The sequence below is a fragment of the Physeter macrocephalus genome, chromosome 1 (genome assembly GCF_002837175.3).
Source record: "Physeter macrocephalus isolate SW-GA chromosome 1, ASM283717v5, whole genome shotgun sequence".
In the NCBI taxonomy this organism is placed as follows: domain Eukaryota; kingdom Metazoa; phylum Chordata; class Mammalia; order Artiodactyla; family Physeteridae; genus Physeter; species Physeter macrocephalus.
Window position 1 is genome coordinate 112,634,374 of NC_041214.2, and position 26,012 is coordinate 112,660,385.

Here is a 26,012-nt window from a genome sequence, read left to right on the forward strand (position 1 = left end):
AAAAACAAACAAACAAACTCTTAGAAAAAGAGAGAGATCAGATTTGTGGTTACCAGAAGTGGAAGGTGGGAGGAAGAGGTATTGGATAAAGGCACTCAAAAGGTACAAACTTCCAGTTATACAATAAATAAGTAACATAATGTACAATATGATCAATAGAATTAACACTGCTGTATGTTATATATGAAAGTTAGAGTAAATTCTAAGATTTCTTATCACAGGAAAAATTTTTTTCTTTGTCTTTAATTTTGTTTCCACATGAGATGATGGATGTTCACTAAACTTATTTTGGTAATCATTTCATTAGGTAAGTGAAATCATTATGCTGTACACTGTAAATTTATACAGGGCTCTACATCAATTATTCCTTAATAAAACTGGAAAAGGAAGGGAGGGAGGGAGGGAGGTTAATTCTATGTTATATGAATTTTACTCCAATAAAAAATTAAGATACATAGATGATAGGTAGATAGAGGAACAGATGTCAGGTTTCAAGATCCAAATGAAATACAAAACCAAGATAATTACATGGATAATTGTACAAATGTCTATCATATTAGCTAACTATGTGTCAGTTACAGTGCTTAGGAGGTTTCCTTACTATGGCCCTTCAATAATGTGGTCTTTTTTTTTTTTTTTTTTTTTTAGGCTGCGTTGGGTCTTCATTGCTGCGTGCAGGCTTTCTCTAGTTGCGGTGAGCGGGGGCTACTCTTCATTGAGGTGTGCCGGCTTCTCACTGCAGTGCCTTCTCTCGTTGCGGAGCACGGGCTCTAGGCACGCAGGCTTCAGTAGTTGTGGCTCGCGGGCTCTAGTGCAGGCTCAGCGGCCATGGCTCACGGGCCCAGCCCCTCCGTGGCATGTAGGATCATCCCGGACCAGGGCTCCAACCCGTGTCCCCTGCACTGGCAGGCGCATTCTTAACCACTGTGCCACCAGGGAAGTCCCCAATAATGTGCTATTATCCGAAGTTAATGTATTGCTATCCTCTTTAACTAGATGAGAAAATTGGGTGGTTTAGTGATTTGCTCCTGATCATACATCTAATAAATGAAATCTTACAGGGGAAAAAAAAAGCATTTAGTTTATAATATTGAGTGAAGCCATTTCTGTCTGAAATTTCAAGTAATGTGAATAAATCGGGGAAAGCTAAGATTTGTGCCTTAATCACTTGCTCCTGTTTCCCATTTTAAAGGATTCCCTTTAGTTGGAAGGAGAACTGCCATTTGTACCACTTGGTAGATGTACTGCCATGTGTCAGGCACTTTAACCACAGTCATGCACATAAACTTCACAGTAATTTTCATTCTCACAACAACCCCAGGAAGAAGGTATCATTATCCCCATATTACAGAGAGTAAAACTGGAACTAAGAGACTTCAGTAACTTCCCCAACATTGCAAAATGGTCAACTGACTAAGACAGGGTTCCAATAACCACTGTGCCACCAGGGAAGTCCCCAATAATGTGCTATTATCCGAAGTTAATGTATTGCTATCCTCTTTAACTAGATGAGAAAATTGGGTGGTTTAGTGATTTGCTCCTGATCATACATCTAATAAATGAAATCTTACAGGGGAAAAAAAAGCATTTAGTTTATAATATTGAGTGAAACCATTTCTGTCTGAAATTTCAAGTAATGTGAATAAATCGGGGAAAGCTAAGATTTGTGCCTTAATCACTTGTTCCTGTTTCCCATTTTAAAGGATTCCCTTTAGTTGGAAGGAGAACTGCCATTTGTACCACTTGGTAGATGTACTGCCATGTGTCAGGCACTTTAACCACAGTCATGCACATAAACTTCACAGTAATTTTCATTCTCACAACAACCCCAGGAAGAAGGTATCATTATCCCCATATTACAGAGAGTAAAACTGGAACTAAGAGACTTCAGTAACTTCCCCAACATTGCAAAATGGTCAACTGACTAAGGGTTCCAAACCAGGAGCGTCTGGCTACAAAACTCTGTATGTTCTTTCTTCTACCCCACACTCTCTTTCATCATTTAGCCTTTCTCAGTGGAGCAGTATGAAGGACAGTGGCCTGGACAACAGGGTCCATGTGAGTCATCTCAGCAGTTCTGATACAGTTTGGACAATCAGTACTGAGATGGTAGTTGGTCCCATGAAGACATGGTACTGTCTTACCCTTAAAACACAGATTAGAGACTGGCAGACCCTGGGCCACATCTGCATCACAGACATGCTTTGCCTGGCCTGCACACTTTTTAAAATAATTTGAATTAGTTTTCAACATTTAAAAAATTAGGGAACTTCACACAAAAGTCTGCAGTCTCAGCTTATTTCTAAAAATAGAAATATTTCTATTTTTTTTTCCAAAGCATGAGCTACAGCATGTGCTCTCCATCGATTCATCATTCAGGTTGGTAGTTGCCTGACCAAATGGAGCAATCCAGAGGTCTTTATTTTTACTCTGGTGCTCTGCGTTTTATTTATTAACCAATGTCACATGCATAATTTTTTCCAAAATATCATGAGTTGAAATTAGCAAGGTACTGTGTAATAACTCCTTCCTGCCCTCCTCTACATCCCAGGAGACAGAATCCCTTTGTTGTCTCTATTTTAGAGATAAGACAACTAAATAATGCACAAGCCTGCCCTTCCATCTCCAAACAGTTACAGAAGTATTTGCATCATTGCTGCTGTGCCTCACCCACCAAGGGCTGGGGATTCTGAATTAGGACATGGTAACGTTCTAAAGGGATGAGGAGCTAACACCACTGGCAAAAGATAGATCAGTCATCAGATTAGAGATCTGAACCTACAGTATCCAGAAACTCCAGGAGGAAAATGCCACCCAGCTAGTTTGCCTTCTGTTTGGACATATCTGTGTTTTGCAATACCCCTTTATATACTATTAGGAAAGCTCACTGTGGAGACCCCAGTGACCAGAGCCCAGGTCTCTGAAGGCCCTGGGAGAAAGCGAGACTTGCTGGCTCCTCTGTGCTCACTGTTTGGAAATGACAAGAAGGAAACTCAAGTCATGTAGTCAATTCTCAGTTCAAGGGGCCCAGCCATTTTAGCTAGGGTGTCAGGACCATGAGAATCTGCCTCTCATGTCCTCCTCTCTCATCAATTCAGGGAGGATGACAGAGAAATTCTGGGTCAAGAAAGGGCCTTTTAGGGAGGCTGAGTTTAATGCACAATGGACCAGCTCTCCAGTTCCCACCTACCAGTGTCACCTATGTTCCTTCAATGCCGTCCACACCACCCATCTACCCCTGCTTGGGGAGTGATTTGCTCCAGCTCCCAGAGGGAAGACTTAGCAGCTGTTGTGGGTTAAATGGTGCCCTCTAAAAGGGCATGTTGAAACCCTAACCCCTGATACCTGTGAATGTGACCTCATTTGGAAATAAGTTATTTGTAGATGTCATCCAAATGAGATGAGGTCATATTGGATCAGAACTGGCCCTGAATCTAATGATGGGTGTCCTTATAAGAAGTCCATATGAAGACACAGGTGCACAGAAACACACAGGTGTGACTATGGAGGCAGAGATTGGAGTCATACTTCCAAGTCAAGGATTGCTGGCAACTGACTAGGAGGGTAGTGTGGGACAAATTCTCCCTTTGGGCCCCCAAGAAAGAATCAACCTGCTGCCACCTTGATTCTTCGTTCCATCTCCCAGAACAGTGAAGCATCAATTTCCATTGTTTTAGGTCTTCCTGCTTGTGGGAATTTGTGACTGCAGCCCTAGGACACTAATACAGGAAGGAGCTAAGGCTGAAATAAGCAGAAGAGTATCAACTGTCCTAAAGCTCAAGCCTGGACACACTGGTGACTCTCATCCATCTTTCAAACCCCAACTCAAGTTCACCTTCTTCTGGAAGCTTTCTCAACCCTCCTCCTACGGAATTAACAATATCTCCTCAAGGCATGAGGTATTTTCAGGTTGGAATATTTCATTCGAGCAACAGTCTCATGAGACATCATTTCTATTTTTTATTTGAGTAATCTTAAGCACACAGAATAGCTAGTCTATGGTCATGTGATTAATATGGTAGATCCAGAATTCAGACCCAGGTCTGCCTGACCTGGAGGCTCACAGACTTCTGCCTCCATGCCATAGTCACAACTCTTTTTTGGAGCTTCCAAAATGAAATCTCTCAGTCATCATCAATTTTACCAAAGTATTTACTGTTTTACACCAGAAAAAGAGAAACTTTGAGCACCCTCTACTGCTAATCTCACTGGGATCCTCAGAGCCTAATATACTGAATGCTAAATATTTGACTGAAGGCCACTGTGAAGCCTGTGAACGGAGTTAACAGATGTGATTATACTGAAAGCCATAGAAACATTTGGAAAGTCACTTCAGGCTAAACCCAAGTAAATTAGGAAAGCTGAAAATTAAGGCCAGATAATGCCACAACCCATTAAATCTTCCTTTAAATGTAAAAGTCAGTCACTATTCTTTCATCTGCTGTCCTAATTTCCTTCCTAATATAAAATGCCAAGAAAAAAAGGTCTGAAAAAGAATTTTTTTCTTGCTATATCTTGTATGTCACTCCTGAACATCTGTTTTTGACTAGTTTAAGCTTCATTAGTATCACATTTAAAATGTAAATAATAATCTTCTCTAACAGGCATCCAGCCAGGGCCCATTACCTATAGGTTAGTTTGACTTTCCTAGTGTTTTATTTCTTATTTTCCAGTCACTTATTTCAACACTCTAAGCCTAAGCAAGTGTTTGATCTACCATATCAGACCTCAGACCACTGCTGCTTAGTTGGGTCTTTTTGTCATTTTCAAATGAACTTTTATCGTTCTTAAAGGTAAGACAAGGCTGGGTTTTAGTTTGGGCTTAGAGATCTGGGGATCATGGGAGTTGCTGGTGCAATTAGTGGAGCTGGGAGGTACAGCTGAAGCAATTGTCCAAAGTCTTGAGAAGCAAAGGCAGCAGGTGTGTCTTCTTCATTTCCCGATTCTCTCTGCGCCATGGCTCTGACAACGAAGGGTGGGAATTTGGGAATGACAAAGCGCAAAAGTGAGCTTTAGAAATATTGTCCCACACACAAACTCAGAAAACATGATTCATGGAATAAATGGACCCAAGGGATTTTTTTTTTCTTTTTTAAATTGCATCATGGTTAGGTTTTTGAGAAAATATATTTGGCTGTAATGTGGTTTAGGAAATAAACCATTTTTAATAGGTTGGGAGGGGAATTCCCTCCAGGTTTGTCGATTACCTAATTATTTATAGATGAGTTATTTTTAAAATGGCCACTGTGAGCACTTGCCTCATTCAGTTCACCTCTCCATACTTATGGTTCCAAGAATCTAGGTGTACCTTTTCTCTAATCTGCCTATATATTGTTTAAGTGCTAGTATTGTGTTTAATATTAACCATGTATGGAGAAGTAGCGAGAGAAAAAAATATGGTGAAAAGGAAATCACAATGTAATAGTATTAGCTTGAGATAGAGTTTGGGGCATAAACATTCATAGCAACAAAACACGGAAGCATAATAAATTCACCTAAGTCCCTGAAACATTTTTGTTTCAGAGGAATCTAACAGGGAGGGGGCGGGGGAGATGTACTATGGCTAAAGCTTCATTTCCTGCCAGTGTGTGTGTTTGCATTGGTATGAAATGTTCATTTTCCTTTAAGTCCCAAATGTTACTTAGTCTGGCTGCCAAGTAAAGAAAGATACTAGTCTAGACATAATGATGGCTGGAAAATTTTTAAAATAATCTCAGATTTATTCCCCAAGACTTTAACTTCATATCTCTTCCTTAGAAAAGCTTCTGGGGAAATGTGAAAAGATTATTTCTCTGCCAAAAGGGACAAAATTAAGCCAACCTATTCTCAGTTGTGACAGCCCACAGCTTCCTCCCTCAGATATTTAATTAATCATTAATTATTAATGGAACTCAAATTAGTTTCATTAATTCTGCTCTTACCTTTATTATTCCTTTCTTCAACTCTCTTTGGGTTTCCCCTTTCTTTTTTTTTTTAATAAACTTATTTATTAGTTATTCTTGGCTGCATTGGGTCTTTGTTGCTGCGCGCGGCTTTTTCTAGTTGCTGCGCGTGGGCTTCTCATTGCAGTGGCTTCTCTTGTTGCGGAGCTCGGGCTCTAGGTGCGTGGGCTTCAGTAGTTGTGGCTCGTGGGCTCTAGAGCGCAGCCTCAGTAGTTGTGGCGCACGGGCTTAGTTGCTCCGCGGCATGTGGGATCTTCCCGGATCAGGGCTCGAATCCATGTCCCCTGTATTGGCAGGCAGTTTCTTAACCACTGCACCACCGGGGAAGCCTTCCCCTTTTTTCTTACTTTCTCACTTCTTTATTTGAATATTTAGCTCTTTAAGAAACTTGATTTAGTAAATATATGTAGAATCTTCAACACAGCAAAGACAGAATATACTTTCTTTTCAAATACACGGAACATTTTCTACCACTAACATCGGGCTATGTCCCAAAGGAAGTCCCAACACATTTCAAAGAGAATACATACAAAGCAATTGAAGTGAAAATAAATAATAAGAAGAAAAAATATTTTTGGAAACTGAAAAGAACACTCCTAAATAACTCATAAATTAAAAAGGAAAGCACATAGAAAATGCAACATTCAAAATTGCCCAAGAGAATAAAGACACAGACCTACTAGAGAATGGACTTGAGGATATGGGGAGGGGGAAGGGTAAGCTGTGACAAATGAGAGAGTGGCATGGACATATATACACTACCAAACGTAAAATAGATAGCTAGTGGGAAGCAGCTGCATAGCACAGGGAGATCAGCTCGGTGGTTTGTAACCACCTAGAGGGGTGGGATAGGGAGGGTGGGAGGGAGGGAGACTAAAGAGGGAAGAGATATGGGAACATATGTATATGTATAACTGATTCACTTTGTTATGAAGCAGAAGCTAACACACCATTGTAAAGCAATTATACTCCAATAAAGATGTTAAAAAAAAAATTGCCCAAGAGTGAAAGCTACCACACACCAAATCTCACAGGAGGTAGCTACAGTAGTGTATAGAAGAAATTCTATAGCCTTAGGTGTATTTATTTAAAAACAAGAAAAACTGAAAATAAGTGAACATTCAACTCAAAAAACTAGAAAGGGAGAAGCAGAATACAGCCTCATGACATTAAAGAAAAAATTGAAAATAAGGAGAAATTGACAAATCCATAACTATAAGATAAAATTTTAACAGACCTCTATCAGAAAGTGAAAGATCAAATGGATGGAAAGGAATTAGGAGTAGAGAATATGGAAACATATAACTAAAAAGAGTTCCAAGAACCTGGTTTTATCCCCACATCAAGAGGAACCCTTCAATTTCCTTTTAGCTGCCCTGGAGCCAAAGAACCAACTGCCATGTTTACCCTAGACCTGGAGCCCACAGGCCTGCAGCCCAGCTCTACTCTGGCTATGCATTTCTATTCTGTGTCTGGCCCACAGGCGGCTTGCCCTATTTTTGTTTGTGTTGTTTAACTGCAACTACGTATTTTTTATTCTCTTACTTTCATTTACTTTTCTCTTCTTTTGATTTCTTTTTTATTTTATAGGTATTTTTGATAGTTTATGTGTCATTGTTATATGTTTGAAGAAGAGGCGATACACTGAAGCATAAACTCACTGTGTCATCTTGACCGGAAGTTATGACTTTTAAATTTTTTTAAATTTATTTTTAGTTTTGAATCGGCAATACATGTACATAGCAAAACATTCCAATCAAGAGATATAGAATGCATAATCATGTTTTACATGCCATTCTATTTCGCTTCTCAGCAGATGACAAATAATCTCACAGAACAACTTCTGTATACCAGCCGGTTAAATTCACCGATTATCAATTTTATCACATGATAAGGTATTTGTTATTTTTTCTATATCATTTTTCCTTCAAAATAAGCCCTGGGCTTCCCTGGTGGCACAGTGGTTGAGAATCTGCCTGCCAATGCAGGGGACACGGGTTCAAGCCCTGGTCTGGGAAGATCCCACGTGCTGCGGAGCAACTAGGCCCGTGAGCCACAACTACTGAGCCTGTGCGTCTGGAGCCTGTTCTCCGCAACAAGAGAGGCCGCGACAGTGAGAGGCCCGCGCATCACGATGAAGAGTGGCACCTGCTCGCCGCAACTAGAGAAAGCCCTCGCGCAGCAACGAAGACCCAGCAGAGCCATAAATAAATAAATAAAATTTTTAAAAAATAAAAATAAAAATAAGCCCTGAATCTAGTCCTCTCTTTACTAGCCTCTGCTCCAATTGCCTTTCTAGTCCCCCATAAGCTTAAATATCACATCTTTCCTAGCCATGATGCTTTGACCATGATGTTTCTCTTCCTTTTGCCTACCAGTGCTTTCTTACCACTCCTTGCTGAAATGCAAATCCTTGGAATAACCTCCTCATTCCAAATCCCTGCACTTTAGTGACTAAAAATCTCTAAGAAATCTTCCCTGATTAAACCACATTCACCTTTCATCCCAGACTTTCTTTACATCTATATATGTATGTTGGATTATGATTTATCAGTCTCTATAAAGTATATGTTCACTGATTGGAATACATGTTTTCAACACTCCAACGTTAGGGAGTCAACAGTAAAATGGAAAGTGCCTGGGATTTGGAGTCAGACAGACCCACATTTTGCCGCTCCGCGGCATGTGGGATCCTCCCAGACCGGGGCGCGGACCCGGTTCCCCTGCATCGGCAGGCGGACGCGCAACCACTGCGCCACCAGGGAAGCCCCAGACCCACATTTAAATGCTAGCTCCATTACTGTGTGATCCTGGGAAAGTAACTTGGTCTCTCTGAGTCTTCTTTGTCAGTAAATTGTGGATAATAATATCTAACGTCCAAGTCATCATGAGGACAAAATGAAACAATGTGCGTGTAAAAGTCCCGCACAGTGGCCGGCACATAGTTGTTTCTCAATACATAATAATTTCCTCCCTTTCCTGCCTTCCATATGTTTCTTGAGCTTATTACCCGTTAGGCTTTAAGCTGCTTTAGCATCAGGAACTGCTTCCAGCTAAAAGCACCGGCTCAGAGTTCCTACAAAATGGATACTCAGGTGTGTGATGAAAATGTACACACCCAACCTCCTTCCCTGCTGCTCTATCACCGCTCCCACCAGGGCCACCGGGCCACTCAAAGAAACATCACCTCTCAAAGGTCCACATTCTCACTACCAGCAGCACATCAGAAGGAAGTCTCCGGGTTCTAGAGCAAAACACCCACCAATCAAAGACAGAAGGTTATCAGTGGAGACACCAGGTACATTAATTGGAGGCCCAACTCACCTGCCAGAACCAGCTTCCCTGAAGTAGGAAAAAGCTTATCCTCAGAAGTTCCACAGTTATATTGGTCAGTATGAAGAGCTCCAAGAAGGCAATCAGGCCTGTCAAAAAGATGACCAAGACCAGAAGCTTGTGCACAAAGATGTCCAGCATTTCCCGACCATGAGTGTGATTGTAGAAGACAAAACCTGATACAGGGAGAAAAAATAGTTTGTCTTTTTCAATGAAACTACCTACTGTTTCTCTCTCGCTCTCGCTCTCTCTCTCTCTCTCTCTCTCTCTCTCTCACCTACTGTTTCTCTCTCTCTCTCTCTCTCTCTCTCTCTCTCTCTCTCTCTCTCTCTCTCTCTCTCTCTCTCCACACAACTTTACAAACACACACATTTCTTTGTCCGAAATATCAGGTGCCCACTGCTTCCCACAATAATGGAAACCTCTACCATTTTTGGGTCACCACTACCTCTTTAGGATGGAATCTTTGAAATCTCCTTTTCCCTTCCCCAACCTTTATTCTCTCCTCCAATATGTCATGACATTTTCAACCAACTATATTTCAAAGCACCTTTTATGCAAAAGGATAAATAATAAGCATGATGAGAGTAGGGCAGCAGGAGTTAGGGTGAATAGGCAGAGGAATGAGACAAAGCCTCGCCTTAAGGAATTCAGTCCACTGGAGGCAGCAGATATACACACAAATCATAAAAGTGCACTTTGATGGGTATGACAAGATTCTCTGGAAGCTCCCAAGAAGCAGTAGCTAGCTACATTTTTTAATCCCATGGACAGATTCCGGCTTCAGCTTCATTCTTTTCATTTGGATGAGGAGGAAAGGATGTCCATTCAAAATATGGTAACATCCTGAGATAATGAGAATCATGCTTAGTTGTCGGTGCCCAACTTTTATCTAGCTCTTGTTTTCAAAGAGCGTTTGGCAAAAGCCCTTACCTTTAGATGTGGGAGGCAAGGTGGACGTTAGGAAATGACTGCCTGCTGATAACTGGGGGCTTTTTCAGTTCTATGATAAATCTATCCTTTACATATGAAATAAATGAAAACAAATCACTAAATACTTCTTTTCAGTGTTTCCTTATATAGTAACAGGGAGGCCAACTGAACAAAAAAACGTTAGGACCTCCCTCGTTTTTCTGTGACTGAATTTTTTGGACCCTGCTTATCGTGTAATGGTGGAGTTTTACTATATCAATATTAAAAAGGCTAGTTTGTAGGTATGGAAGCTACTCTGCTGTGAGTGGTCTCCTCGTTTGAGGATATATATGCTTCACTACTCTGAGCTCAGTTTCACATGTTAAAGATGGAAATAATGATAATCTCCAGGATAAACCAGAGATAAATAACCATGGTAGGTGGTTCTTTAAGACAGATGTGAAATGTGAATAAAACACATTGAATGATTGTGCTTGTCTAGCTGTACTAAATGAGTCAGTAGGGAAGGAAAAACTTGGGCATCCTGTCTAGGACATCTCAATAGCTCACCATGACCCAAACAGATGGCCCTGTGGATCAAGGCTGCACAGGACACTAAAGGAGTATTATTGTAAAGGGCTAGATAAATGTCCAATAATAGTGAAAGGTATACGAAAATACTCATACTTACCCTCCACAAATAAGGCATTTGCTAACATTAACTTGGTAAAGGAGGCAGGAAGTGACCTGATGGTGGAACATAAGATGTTTGTCACACCCAGCAGCCCAAAGAAGAAGTACATGGTAAAATGATGCCAGCCCAGGAGTTGGACCCACTGGCCCTCTTTGTAGTCATATAAGGTCAGGTGCGGTCCTCCAGGAATAAACTGTTCTCCAAGCATGCCTACGGAAGGACATATCACACTTTAAGCAATCTTTCCATAACTTTATTGAGAAAGCAGGAAGATACAGAAGGATCAGCCTACTGCTTAGTCCAATATAGTGTCCTTTTATGACATTGATTCATCTTTCGGGGCTGTTCCCTAACAGCTGAGCACTGGTTCTTTAGGCTGGTTTTAGAGCTTCAAATACCGGTTTTAGAGCTTCAAATAATCACTTTTAGTCAAAGATAGCAAATTTAGTCAAACAGCTATTTCAGATCTTCAAAGCTAATGATCTTAGTTCCACTGAGTTCCCTGATCAGTTCCACTGATGGTCTTAGTTCCTGTTTTAATTTAATGACTAGATAAATCCTGAGTAATTTTGGATTTATATTTGTAAGATTAGTTCTATGGCATCTGATTACTTCCTTCTTACACACTATGTCTTTGGGTAGGGGGTTGTGCTTGGTTCAGGATTAAAATGCTAGAGTTCAGCTTCTCCCCAATTAAGGATAACCGAGAAAGCAAAGACAGATACAGCATATAGTCTAGTCAGTTGCACAAATATTTAAGCTTTCTTGAAGATGCTTCTTTATTTATTAATCTATAGAATTTGGCAACGAAATTCCTCCCTTTGTAAATGGTTGCTCTGTAGTTGTATGGCCATGGCAAAGACCTATCACCATGAACAAAGCATGAAGAAATCCAAAGGAAAATTAGGAAGTTTTCCCTTTCATAACGGAAAGGCTGAAGTGGAACTTTAAAAACACAGAACATTTTTACAGAATCATAGAGCCAATGGAAAGGCCTTACACTCATCTGGCCCAACCTCCCTCTCTAATTTAGTAATCACACAAAGAGGATGAGCGCAGGAGATAACTTTTCTTCAGCCTGACCATCTGGACAGCCTATCAGCAATGATTTATTATTGAAGCCTTCCCATAATCATTTGATTATTTTGGTGTCATTTTGAAAAATGGTTTCCGATAGAGTTTACTCTTTCAGGCATCAGAATAATTGATATAAAATTATTTTAAAGGCTCCAACTAATTCTAGAAAGGAAATTCACCTTGAATGGGCAGGCAAGTTAATTGCTATGACTAACTCATTAAGGAATAGCCCTTTGTATAAACATGAAGTATCACCTTCTAGTAAATTATATCAGATAGAAATTACAATTAGAATATGTATTGGGGTATTTTTGAATAAAAATTTTATTTTAGCAATTTCTTGTTTTGATATTGAATCTTCTCTTTGCATGTGAAAATACCCCAAAAAGCAGACAGAACACAGAAAACGGTCACTCACCAGTTAAAGCCATTCCAGCTATTATGATTCCCTCCAAAATTTCTACTCGATGGAATAATACTTTGGAATCAAGGTAGAAAGTCCGCTTGTGCTTTTTGAAGGCATATTTCAGAATGCACTTTGTTGTCCACCAAATCCCCAAGATAAAGAAGAAGGTTCCAGGGAGAGCATGGCCTTTGAAATTCCCCATGACTACCAAAATAAGAACATATAGAAGATGAAGACATTTCATTTCCAGAATTTGGCCAAAACATCGCTTATTCCTGTAAAGTACACTATCTTCTGATGATGATGGATACACCTCTGAGTCAGAGGATCCAGTATTACTGTCGACAGTGGTAGATCCATTACAATATCAACAGTACCAAAAAGAGGAAAAATCCACATTCGTTGAACACTTACCTTGTTCTAGGCACTGTGTCAAGTGTTTTACATGTGATCTCTAATCTAATTTTCACAACATACCCACGAATGAGGGGTTAAGTCACATTTTCAACTGGGATTCAGGTTTAAAGAAGTGAAATGACTTACCTAAATCTCACAACTATTTTTGAAAAGTTTCATGGTTTTTAACAGGGAGCTCAAAAGATCTATTAAAAATGATAGTGTGGGGCTTCCCTGGTGGCACAGTGGTTGAGAGTCCGCCTGCCGATGCAGGGGACACGGGTTCGTGCCCCGGTCTGGGAAGATCCCACATGCCGCGGAGCGGCTGGGCCCGTGAGCCATGGCCGCTGAGCCTGCGCGTCCGGAGCCTGTGCTCCACAGCGGGAGAGGCCACAACAGTGAGAGGCCCGCGTACGGCAAAAAAAAAAAAAAAAAAAGATAGTGTGTACTCAATCAACACTTAACACTTTAAGCATATTTGAAAGAAAGTAACAGGAAAGTTTCACCTTTATGCTTAAAACTTGAAAAGATATGAAATTGCCTACAAAAAATTTTAAGTAGGTAATTTCAAAGTATCAAGCATCAAGTGTGTGGAAGAGACCATTAGTGCTCATCAAGTATCTGCGTACTCTTTGACGCACTTTTCCCAGCCTCTTCTCTATTTGAATCAGAACCACATTTCTAGTTCTGGCCAATGGACTGTGGCATTTGTCACTTCCAGGCTGAGTCAGTTAAGAGACTACATGGCTCCTTTCACTCTCTTTTCCCGTGCTTTGGCAAACTTGGCATGGCATATCGGCAATGTAAAAGTCAGTCAACCAGCCTGCATCAGATTTTTGCAAGAAGCAACCCTTTATTGTGTTAAGTCATTAAAATGTTGAGGTTTAACAGCTTAACCCAGCCGATCCAGAGGGATACCAAGCCAAATCAATTTGTAAATTCTGTTTACACTATTGCTACATGATCGAGCAATAAAAAACAGAAATATCTTCCTTCTTTTTTGGTCAGTGCTATAGAAAACCAGTTTTGAATTATATGAGTTTTGAATTATGTGAGCAGCCCTTTCTTCAAACATATTTTACCATCTACAGAATAACAGAAAGAGAGTTCAGAATCATCCCTGTGGATCAGAGTAGGCCAGATTCAGGAGAACTCATGAAAGGGGATTTCAGGGTTCCCCCTGGCCCAGAAGAGTTCTTTATCTCCTTGGGTGGGTACCGGACCTCTCAATTCGGGGCAGATCCCTCTGAGTTACTTCCACATCCCTCTGACACAACTGTGAAGTTTCAAGGGGGAACTATGAAGCTGACTCAAACACTAAAAGTCTCTTAAATCTCCAACTGAGACCCCAGATGGACATTTCAGCACACCCCTGAATCATCCATACCATCCAAGAGACTCTGACTCAATGTATCACACAGTGCTAAGAGCAGCTTCTTATCCTAACTCTGACTCTGTTAGAGGTATGGTTTGGACTATGTCCCTTAAGCTCTCTGAGCCTTGGTTCTTAATTAATAATGAAGGAGGTGGCCGAGATGATACCTGGAGTTCCTTCCTGCTCTAACAGATTCTGTGATTCATTATCCTAATCACCATCTTTATCATAGTGTTACTGAGTCCTCTTATTTGTCTTGGCTTAGACAACCACATGAAATTGAAAAATGCTTCTACATGGGATTGAAAAGTACATCTCGACTATAAATTTTTTGAACTTTTCTGGAAAAGAATTTGATATGTTCTAAGGAACCTTAAAAATTTTACATTCCTTGGTACAGGAAATCCACTTCCAGGACTTTATCCTAAAGATCTAACCAGAAATACAGGCACCAAATTAGAAACAATATATATATGTCTAAAATTAGGAGATAGGGGATATATTTAGTAAAAAAAAAAAAAAAAAAGAATAGGATTTTTTAAAAACTGAGGAGAGGGGACTTTGGATTCAGGTTGACTAGATCTGAATCCCAACTTTTCTGGAAAAGAATTTGATATGTTCTAAGGAACCTTAAAAATTTTACATTCCTTGGTACAGGAAATCCACTTCCAGGACTTTATCCTAAAGATCTAACCAGAAATACAGGCACCAAATTAGAAACAATATATATATGTCTAAAATTAGGAGATAGGGGATATATTTAGTAAAAAAAAAAAAAAAAAAAGAATAGGATTTTTTAAAAACTGAGGAGAGGGGACTTTGGATTCAGGTTGACTAGATCTGAATCCCAACTTTACCATTTACCAGCTACATGACTTTGGGAAAGTTATTTAACCTCTCATGACTTGGTTTCCTCTTCTGTAAAATGAGACAAATTTAAAATTAAAATGAGTTATTCCAAAGCAAATAACCCACAGTATTATTAAACAAGCTCATGCTATCCTCAACCCATCTCAAACTATGAAAGTAAAACAAGAGTAAAACCAGATGAGCAATTCTACTTGGATACCAATTGCAGAAAAGCAAGAAGCACCTATACAATTCACTTAGCAATCATTTGTGTACTGCCTATAACATTTCTCCTGCTGTTGTCTTAGAGTGTTACTAGAATATTCAGGGGTTATTTAACTCCTTGACTGCAATTAAAGAATACGCTCCTTGAAAGCAGGGACCATAAATCTATTCTTCTACTCCCCACTAGACCTATATAGTGCCTTATACACTGTGAAGTCCTACTTAACAAGAGTAACTAAGCCCTTCTTATAATACAAGATCACATATTTATACAACACCTCCATTGAACTAATCATCATATCTACCCATCCATTACCAGAAAATAATTTTTCCTCCAGTTACCACCATTCACCCACTTGCCCAAACCCCAAATGTGAAAGTCATCCTAAAGTCCACCTATGTCCCTGAAAACTAATTGGTTATTGAGACTTACTGCCTCTGCTTCCTTATGTCAACCCTCTCCTGCCCCAAACTTGGCTGACTTCCCCTAGCCTCTTCAATTTTATCTGCTTGGGGAAATCCTCTCTGATGGCCCAGACAGGAGAGGACCACTCTTATACCTCCTCAAAGCACCCAGTTCTTACTTCAATGAATTCTTTGTGTGATTAGTTACTGGAAGTCGGCCTTCTCCATTAGCCTGTGAAATTTCAGTATATTGTGAAAGCCTGTGAAGCAGGTAATTGAAGTTTCTCAGAGGTTAGGAGCCTGGTCCTTTTTTTTTTTTAAGGCTTCTGGTATATGAAAAAAAGGAAGAAAATTCCAAAACAGTGTTACCAAAATTGTGGTTGCTTTTAAATGTTTACTTTTACCTAATAAATACTTCGAACACACACGTGAAACATATTACCTATCTTGGAGATAACAAGAAAATTTCCGAATTGTGCAGCTCTAGGCCAAATCCACCTCTATGACCAGCTAACAGGTTCCTGTGCCCCAAAGGCTGAATGGACCAATATATCTCTGCACAGCCCATTGGGATGTGACAGGGAGGCAATGAGGAATAGTTCAAAGATTTTGAGATGAGCAGAGTGGGATAAGAAATGATTCCTTGTTCTTATATCAGTTATAGAACTTCTGTATCTTTAGCCTTTTAATCTGAAACACTCTGATGCTTCCAATCTTTCTCTGTTTAAAAGACCCAAACAAAATGAAGTCAAAGCAGCTTGTTATATTTGCCTGGCTAAGGGACCAAGCAGACCCAGTTGCTCCTGGCAACAAAATGGCATTCACTTGATTTCACTTCCACTGTGGAGAGAAAAAAAAAAATCACTCAAATCCTCAAACATCACTTCACTCAACTTCTAGAACACCACTCTCTATAGCTGTCTTTTGTTACCTGTTTTTCTATTGCCTACAGGTACAACTCACTGCTTATAAAAACATAGTAGTCCAGAGTTTAATTAGATCTCAATCCAAAAAGCAGACACATTGCCCTTGGAAGGAGAACACAGGGCTTTCCTCTTCCACAAAGCAGAACGTACCTGCCAGACAGCTAGCAGAAACCCCAGGGAAAATCACCAGGATAGCAAACCGAAATGTCCTTCCTCAACATCCTCCCTGCTTGATCGCACCATTTGTAATCTCGTGGGGAAAGAGGTTCAGGCAGACCTAAAATGGTGGGCTTCAAGATTCAATCACTGGCTTCCAGCTGCCATTCTACTCCTCCCCATCTAAAAAAACCCTCTGCTCCTAATGACACCAACCATTACCCTCTGGGCTAAGACAAGAAGCAACTCCTAAAACCCTCATTGGCTCCTTTTTTCTGACCACCCCCTGACATACACACACACTCACTCACCACCTGAAAGGGAAATGTTTTTAAACTGTAGCACTTGGGGATAATATTGGGCAAACCTCAAGATCTAAATCAGATGTTAGGTGTTAATTCCCATTAACCAAAGCCACTTAAACCAAAAGCCAGACCTGTGTACAGAAAGAGGAGAGAACTCAAAATAGCCCAGAGAAAGAAATCCTACAATTTACTTGTTGGAATCTCAACCAAATATCTAACTTCAATATAAAATGAATACCATGGAGAAAAACTTAGACTAAAAATTCATCTTGAGCCAGCACCAAAATAAAGTATTCCTAAATCTTATTTAGTGACTCATATCTCAAGACATTTATATATTCCAATACACTAAACCAATTTGAGCTATTTCTTGAGCTCACTTTACCGTTTGCCTTAATTCTCAAAGCAAAGTGTACACAAGCCTATATAGCTTTAAATTTTTTTGATTCTCCACCATTCCACACCAGTTCTTTCTCTCCCAAATTTCAACTGTTTTGAAAGACTTTTCTTAGTTAAATTATCCTTACCTTCACACTTTCCTCAGTGTCAAGTCCAATGCAATTCTCCTCTCCCAGAAGAGAATTTACAGTCGCTCCAGTCTCAGGAAGGAAAAGTAGATACTGACTGGTCTAAACCTAAAACTGCCCACTCTTCCTCCTTGGAGACTTAACCTATGTGCTCATATCTTTCCAGCTTGAACTTGAGCAAATAAGTCTTCAGAATGTCACAATGCCTGCATAAATGTGAATCTAAGGACCACACCCTTTTGAACATCCTAACTTCCAGTCCAAACGTTGTGCCGTAGAGTATTTCCCGAGACTCACCTTGACATCTCACCCACATGACCACAGACATGTCCCACCTGCTGTGAAAACCAAAGCCAATGGAGCATGTCTGATCTTTGCTATCTCTCTTCCAGGCCATCAAGATGGATAGACGACAAAGGGAATGGTTATGGCAGCAGTAACATAATAAAGCATCATGGATAAGACAAACCATTTTGTAACATACAGTGCCTCAAGCAAGGTGCTAAGGTTGGAGTCACTGCTAAGGTGCTAAGGTTGAAGTCATTGCCAAAATCGAAGTTATAGGAATAGGGAAAGCTGATGGAAAAAAATGCTTCAGGTCAACAGTGAAGCTCACTTGCCCTCAAGGAATACACAATCTGATAGAGAGAAAAGTGAATAAATAAGTTAGAAAAAATTATTCTAAACCAACGTGAGGCTTGCACAAAGTGAAATGTGAGCAAGAAAGAAATAACAGTCTGACTCTAACCTGGAGAGCAAGCAGCTGTTACCCTATCTGCACTCAAGTCTTATTTCCCCCCTCAATGTAAACTCTTGGTGAACAAGGGCCATATCCCCTATAATACTTCACACCTAGTAAGCACTCAATAAATAGCTAATGAATGATGAGCTCCTGCCTGGGACCCCACCTCCCTGAAACCATGGCCTGGGTGGCAACCAGGATCAGAAATAGCTGGAGAGGGCTTCCCTGGTGGCGCAGTGGTTGAGAGTCTGCTTGCCATTGCAGGGGACACGGGTTCAAGCCCTGGTCCGGGAAGATCCCACATGCCGCGGAGCAACTAGGCCCATGAGCCACAATTACTGAGCCTGCGCGTCTGAAGCCTGTGCTCAGCAACAAGAGAGGCCGCGACAGTGAGAGGCCCGCGCACTGCGATGAAGAGTGGCCCCCACTCGCCTCAACTAGAGAAAGCCCTCGCACAGAAACGAAGACCCAACATGGCCAAAAATAAATAAATAAATAAATAAATAAATAAATAAATAAATAAATAAATAAATAAATAAATAAATAAATAAGCTTTCATTAAAAAGAAAAAGAAAGAAATAGCTGGAGAGGCTAATTAAATGCAGATTCCTGGGCTCACTTCATATCTACTGAATCAATCGGCAGGGGGAGGCCCAGTATTTATTTTTATTATTTACTGTTTTATTTTTGGCTGTGTTGGGTCTTCGTTGCTGCGTGCAGGCTTTCTCTAGTTGCGGTGAGTGGGGGCTACTCTTCGTTTAGGTGCGCGGGCTTCTCATTGCGGTGGCTTCTCTTGTGGCGGAGCACGGGCTGTAGGCGCAAGGGCTTCAGTAGTTATGGCACGTGGGCTCAGTAGTTGTGGCATGCAGGCTCTAGAGTGCAGGCTCAGTAGTTATGGCACACGGGCTTAGTTGCTTTGTGGCATGTGGGATCTTCCTGGACCAGGGCTCGAACCCGTGTCCCCTGCATTGGCAGGCAGATTCGTAATCACTGCGCCACCAGGGAAGCCCCAAAAGTCTGCATTTTTAACAAGCACTCACCAGTTGATTTTTATGTATTCTTGAGTTTTGAGAACCAAAGACTTAGAGTATGTGGAGACAAGCAAAGGGGCACTAAGACGCTCAGATTTAAATGTGGCCTCCTCAAAGATAAGGGCAGAGACTAGAAAAGGTTTCTGAATAGTCCCATCAAATAGTCTTCATCAGGTACATTTGAGGAGGTTTAACACTACAGGGAAAGGGATCCTCTTTCTGTGACTGTCTATCATTGAGTTGTTAGCACATGTAAAGGAGGTGAAGCTTTGCACGTAGCCAGAGTATTTACTTACTACTACTGTAGTCAAAGTCAGAATGCACAGGGCTGCCAATAAAGAAGAAAGCTGGCCTGCGTAGTCTGCAATGACTTCATCTGACAAAGGTCTAGTCATCTGTCAAAAATTAAAACTTTTATATGCAACTGGCAAAGAAGCACAGGAAAAGATGTTCAATATCATTATTCATTTGGGAAATGCTAATTAAAATAACAAATACCAATACATATCCACTAGAATGGCCAAAGTTTAAAAGACAATACCACATGTTGGCAAGAAGGTGGACAGCTGGACCTCATACACTGCAAGTGGGAACACAAAATGGTACAGCCCCAAAGCAGTTTGCCACTTTTTAACTTTTTATAAAGTTAAACATACACTTACTATTCAGCTTAGCAATTCCACTTCTAGGTATTTACCCAAGAGAAATTAAAATTATGTCCACACAAAGATTTTTACATGGATGCTTATAGTAGCTTTATTTATAATAACCAACACCTGGAAACAATCCAAGTGCTCACCAACCCGTGAATGTGTGAACAAACTGATACATCTCTAAATGAAAAGGAACAAACTACTGAAACTACTGGATAAATCTCAAAAGCATTGTGCTAAGTGAAAGAAACCAGACACAAAAGAGTACCATTCCATTTATATGAAATTCTAGAAAAGACAAAACTGTCATGATAGAAAGCAGTTCAGTGGTTCCCTGGGGAGGAGGGGAAGGGACTGCAGGAGCATAAGGGAACTTTTCAAGATGAAAAGAACATATAGAACTATTCTTCATATTGAATGTGAAGATAATTACACAAGTGTATACATTTGTCAAAAAAATTATCAAATTACACACAAAATTTAGGGATGAACTTTATTGCATGTAAATTATACTTCAATGAAGCTAACTGAAAAGGGAGAATGAACACTTCTGACCTTCCTTCTCTCCTGGCAGCCTGAAACATGATTTTGATGGCTGCAGCCTTAGCAGCTAATAATTAATTAATAATTAATTAATTAATATAGTCTTCGTTTTATTTATTTATTTATTTTTTGGCCATGCCACAGCATGTGGGATCTTAGTTCCCCGACCAGAAACTGAACCCACGTCCCCTGCATTGCAAGCACAGCGTCTCAACCACCAGACCGCCAGGTTAGCAGCTATTTCAATTATAAGGCTCATATTGAAGAGAAGGAGCACTGAACCTGAAAGAAGCTTATTCCTGACAACTTTGTGGATCCATTCCATTCCTGAATACTCTCTTTTCATGAGTATTTTATGTAGTATGGAAATGAAATTCCATCATGTATAAAAGCAAAAAATATTTAAATCTATTTTGTTATAGCAACAAAAACAACTTAAAAATCGCATGTGTCAAAATAATATCTAACGTTTATAATGGAGACTTTACCAGTCTCCATTCAAGTAAGTGCTTTGCATTTTAACTCATTTGATATTCACAAGAAACCTCTGAAGTAGATATTATTGTCACTCTGATTTTGCAGACAAAGAAACTGAGGCAAAGTTAGGAACTGAAATGTCCACGGTCACATAGATGATAAGTAATGGAACTGGGATTCATATCCAGCCCTGGGTCTATAGTACCTCTACCACAATGTACCATAAATACAGTTAAAAGACACATGACCGAGAAGATATTGGCAATAAATGTAACTGATGAAGGCTGAGTAGCCAGAAGTTCATTTTTGACCAGGAATCAGTTAGAAAAAAAAATCTGCTCCCCAACACCCCCCTCCCATGGGCAAAGAATAAGAACAGACAATTCAACACAAGGCAAAACCTTAATGTCTGATAATCGTATGAAAAGATGTTCAATTTCACTAGAAATCGAAGAAAATTCAATTTAAAGCAGAGCTATTTTCACCTATAGATTGGCAAAATTCAAAAGATCTATTATATCAAGTGTTGGTGAGAGTGTGAGGAAATGGGAACGCTTACACACCACCAGAAGTGTAAATTGGATTGCTGGCCACAATCCAGCAATTCCATTTGTATTATGTACCCTAGAAAAATTCATAAACACAGTCTCCTGAATATGTAAAAAAAAAAAATTTACCGTTGCATTGGTAGTAGTAACATAAAATTAGAAATAATATGAACATCCATCAATAGAGAAATGGAAAAATAACATGAAGTAACATATATAACAGAATATGATACTACAGTTAAAAAAGATCTCTTTAAAGATAAAAGCATTAGATCTGTATTTAGCAACATGGATAGATTTTTAAAGCATTAGGTTGAATGAAAAATACAAGTAGCAAAACAGTTACAGTTTGATTCAACTTATGTATTATTTTTAAACACCTGAAAAATAATACAATTCATTGCTCATGCACATATATGAATATAAAAATATAGAAGCGAGGATATGCACTAGTAATAGTGCTTCCTTTGGGGAGGGTGAAGGAGACTAGAAATGAGGGATGTCAGGGGGTGCTTGACCTGTACTATTTTGTTTTATTTAAAAGAAAGAAAAACTTGAAACAAATAATACAAAATGTCAGTTCTGCATGTTAGGAAGACTAGAGTTTGCCATATTATTTTTTGTGCTTTTCATTATTTTTTTTTAATTAACAGACTTTATCTTTTTAGAAAATCTTTAGGTTTACAGAAAATTGAGCAGAAATTACAGAGTTCCATGTTTTCTCTCCCCAGCCCTCACAGTTTCCCAATTATTAACATCTTGCATTAATGTGGTACATTACAACTGATGAACCAATCGTGATACCTTTTTATTAACTGAAGTCCATAATTTACATTAGGGTTCACTCTTTGTGTTTTATAGTTCTTTGGGTTTGACAAATGCATCATGTCATGTACCCATCATTACAGTATCATACAGAATATGCCACAAAAATCTCCTTTGTTCCACCTATTCATCCCTCCTTCCTCCCCCTGAGTCCCTGGCAACCACTGGTCTTTTTATTATTTCTATAGTTTTGCCTTTTCTAGAATGTCATATAATTGGAATCATGTAATATGTAGCCTTTTAAGACTGAATCCTTTCACTCAGCAATTTGCGTTTAAATTTCCTCCATGTCTTTTTGTGGCTTGATAGTTCATTTCTTTTTAGTGCTGAATAATATTCCATTGTATGAATGTATCACTGTTTTTTGTTGGTTTTCTTTTTGTTTTTATCCATTCCCCTACTGAAGGACATCTTGGCTGCTTCCAGTTTGGGATGATTATATTATACAGCTGCTATAAACATGCATGTGCAGGTTTTTGCGTGGACATCAGTTTCCAACTCATTTGAGTAAATACCCAGGAGCAGAATCCTGAATCATATGGTAAGAGTATGATTTGTTTTGTAAGAAGTTGTGAAAATGTCTTCCAAAATGGCTGGACCATTTTGCACTCCCAGCAACAAATGACAGAGAGCTATTGCTACACATCCTCTCTAGCATTTGATGTTTTCAGTATTCTGGATTTTGGCCATTCTAATAGGTGTACAATAGTACCTCACTGTTGTTTTAATTTGCAGACTCATGAAGACATATGATAATTTTCCATCTGCATATCTTCTTTGATGAAGTGTCTGTTCAGATCTTTTGAATTGGGTTATTTGTTTTCTTACTGTTGACTTTTAAGGGTTCTTTGTATATTTTGGCTATCTGTCCTTTATCAGACATATGAATTGCAAATATTTCCTCCCAGTTGGTGGCTTGTCTTTTGATTCTCTTAAAAGTGTCTTTCACAGATTGGAAGTTTTAAATTATAATGTAGTCTAACTTATACATTTTTTTCTTTCATGGATTGTGCACTTGATGTTGTATCTAAAAACTCATCATACCCTAGGTCACCTTGATTTTCTCCTATGTTATCTTCTAAAAGTTTTATAGTTTTGTTTTTACATTTAGGTCTATGATCCATTTTGAATTAATTTTTGTGAAAAAATTTAAGAACTGTGTCTAGATTCTTTTTTTCTTTTTTCTTTTGCATGTGGATATACAGTTGTTCTAGCACCATTTACTGAAAAGATTATCCTCTCTCTATATAGAATTGCTTTTGCCCCTTTGTCAAAGATCAGTTGACTATATGTATGTGAGTATTTATGGGCTCTCTATTCTGTTTCACTCATCTATATGTCTTTTCTTTCACCAATACTACATTGTTTTGATAACTATAGCTTAATACTAATTCTTGAACTCAGACAGTGTCAGTCCTCTGATTTCATTCTTCAAGATTATTTTGGTTATTCTGGGTCTTTCGCCTTTCCATATAATATTTAGAATTGGTTTGTCAATATCCACAAAAAAAATGCTGAGATTTTGATTGGGATTGCATTGAACCTATAGATCGATGACAACATTGAATCTAAGAACTGACAACTTAACAACATTGATTCTTCTAATCCATAAATATGCAATATCTCTCCATTTATGTAGATCTTGGATCTCTTTCATTAGAGGTTTGTAGTTTTCCTCATATAAATCCTGAACATATTTTCTTAAATTGTATTTCTTTTCTTTCTTTGGTGCTAAGGTAAAAAGTGTTACGCTTTTAATTTCAAACTCCAGGTGTTTATTGCTGGTATATAGGAGAACAGTTGACTTCTATATATTAACCTTATATCTTGCAACTATAATCACTTACTAGTTCCAGGAGTTAGTTGTTGCTGTTGATTCTTGGGGATTTTCTACGTAGACAATCATATCATCTGTTAACAAAGACAGTTTTATTTCTTCCTTCCCAACCTGTATACTTTGTATTTCTTTTTCTTATATTATTGCATTAGTTAGAACTTCCAGTATAATGCTGAATACTAGTGGTGAAAGGGGACAACCTTGCCTTGTCCCCAATCTTAAGGAGAAAGCATCCAGTCTTTCACCATTAAGTATGATGTTAACTGTAGGTTTTGTGTAGATATTCTGAATCAAATTGAGGAAGTTCCCCCTCTATTCCTAGGTTGTTACTTTTAAGATTTTCTTTTTAATTTTTCTTAAAACTACACAAAACAAAACAAAAACAAACAAAGAAAAAACTAAGAGGGTCTTTAAAGCCAGATAATAGAGAACCTTAAATGCCAGGTTAATAAGTTTAAACTTTATTCCATGGACAATAAGAAACAACTGAATGGTTTGAGAAAAAAAAAAAGGATATAACAGAGATATGCATCAGACCCCTTAAACCCTTCCACAATATAAGAATCTAATTTCTATTTAAAGATGTCCAGCAAAGGGGACTCCTGCAGCTCCTTCAATACCTCATTCTGGTGACATTCAAATCTCACTCTCGGTTAGCCCTGCCCCATAGCCAACTTAAATCTCTTGGATGTCCCAGGGAAGATCCAGAACATTCATCAGTCTTGACAAACTGCTTCCACAAAAACGTGACTTCCAAACTTGGTATTCTACTACCCACTCCCTGCCCAGAAGAGAAAGCTATGTCACTCTGCTTCAGGGCAGAGGTGTTCGGAGGCCTAGACTCACTTACTAAGTAAGCAATGTACAGCCAAAATGCAGTCACCACACCTGAATCAATAGTGTTGACAGGTTCATTTGCATCACACCTTCTAAAGAAGGAGTTGTGCTGTTATCAAGAGCTCTATCCATAATGATATCTGGATGCCTATCTACAGAGAACACTCTAGCCCAGTTCTATCCTTTGGGGACATGAGGTCAAGTCAGAATCATTTTAGCCAGATCCCCATGTGATTCATATACACATTAAAAACTAGAAACACTAGTCTAGAGCAAAATTTCTCTACAGCGGCACTATTAACATTTCATGGCCATAATTCTTTGTTGTGTGAGGCTGGACTGTGCTTTCCAAAATGTTTAGCAACATCCCTGGCCTCTACATACTAGATTCTGGCAGCACTCTTCTGCCAGTTGTGACAGTCAAAGATATCTACATATATTGATAAATATCCCCTGAGGGGCTAAATCAGAGCCCCTTCCCAAATAAGAAGTACTGGTTTACAAGACCCTTGGTCAAAACCCCTTAACATAAAAAGATTTTTTTTTCTTTTCTCTTGGGAAAAAGAGAAATGTAACAAGTTTAGCTGTTAACTACCATATCAAAACAAGTCCAAACAGATTATGTGCACCTACTCAAAATGGATTAAAGACCTAAATGCAAGGCCAGACACTATAAAACTCTTAAAGGAAAACAGAGGCAGAACACTCTATGACATAACTCACAGCAAGATCCTTTCTGACCCACCTCCTAGAGAAATGCAAATAAAAACAAAAATAAACAAATGGGACCTAATGAAACTTAAAAGCTTTTGCACAGCAAAGGAAACCATAAACAAGACGAAAAGACAACCCTCAGAATGGGAGAAAATATTTGCAAACAAAGCAACTGACAAAGGACTAATCCCTAAAATACACAAGTAGCTCATGCAGCTCAATATCAAAAAAACAAACAACACAATCCAAAAATGGGCAGAAGAACTAAATAGACATT

At 39.1% G+C, this 26,012-nt stretch overlaps 1 protein-coding gene across 3 annotated transcripts in view; it reads right to left on the reverse strand.

The window, feature by feature from the left end:
* Window positions 1–26,012, reverse strand: part of TMEM45A (transmembrane protein 45A) — a 92,304-nt gene that overhangs the window by 17,752 nt on the left and 48,540 nt on the right. For 2 of the 3 annotated variants that reach the window (XM_024120362.3, XM_024120364.3), the window contains exons 2-4: window positions 12,377–12,568; window positions 10,879–11,091; window positions 9,267–9,451 (exon numbers count right to left, since the gene is read on the reverse strand). In XM_024120362.3, the coding sequence (XP_023976130.1) occupies window positions 9,267–9,451; window positions 10,879–11,091; window positions 12,377–12,566 (588 nt within the window). In that variant the 5' untranslated portion in view covers window positions 12,567–12,568. Of the gene's footprint in view, window positions 1–9,266; window positions 9,452–10,878; window positions 11,092–12,376; window positions 12,571–26,012 lie in introns of those variants that run through there. The other variant, XM_007121432.2, reaches the window with a different exon arrangement.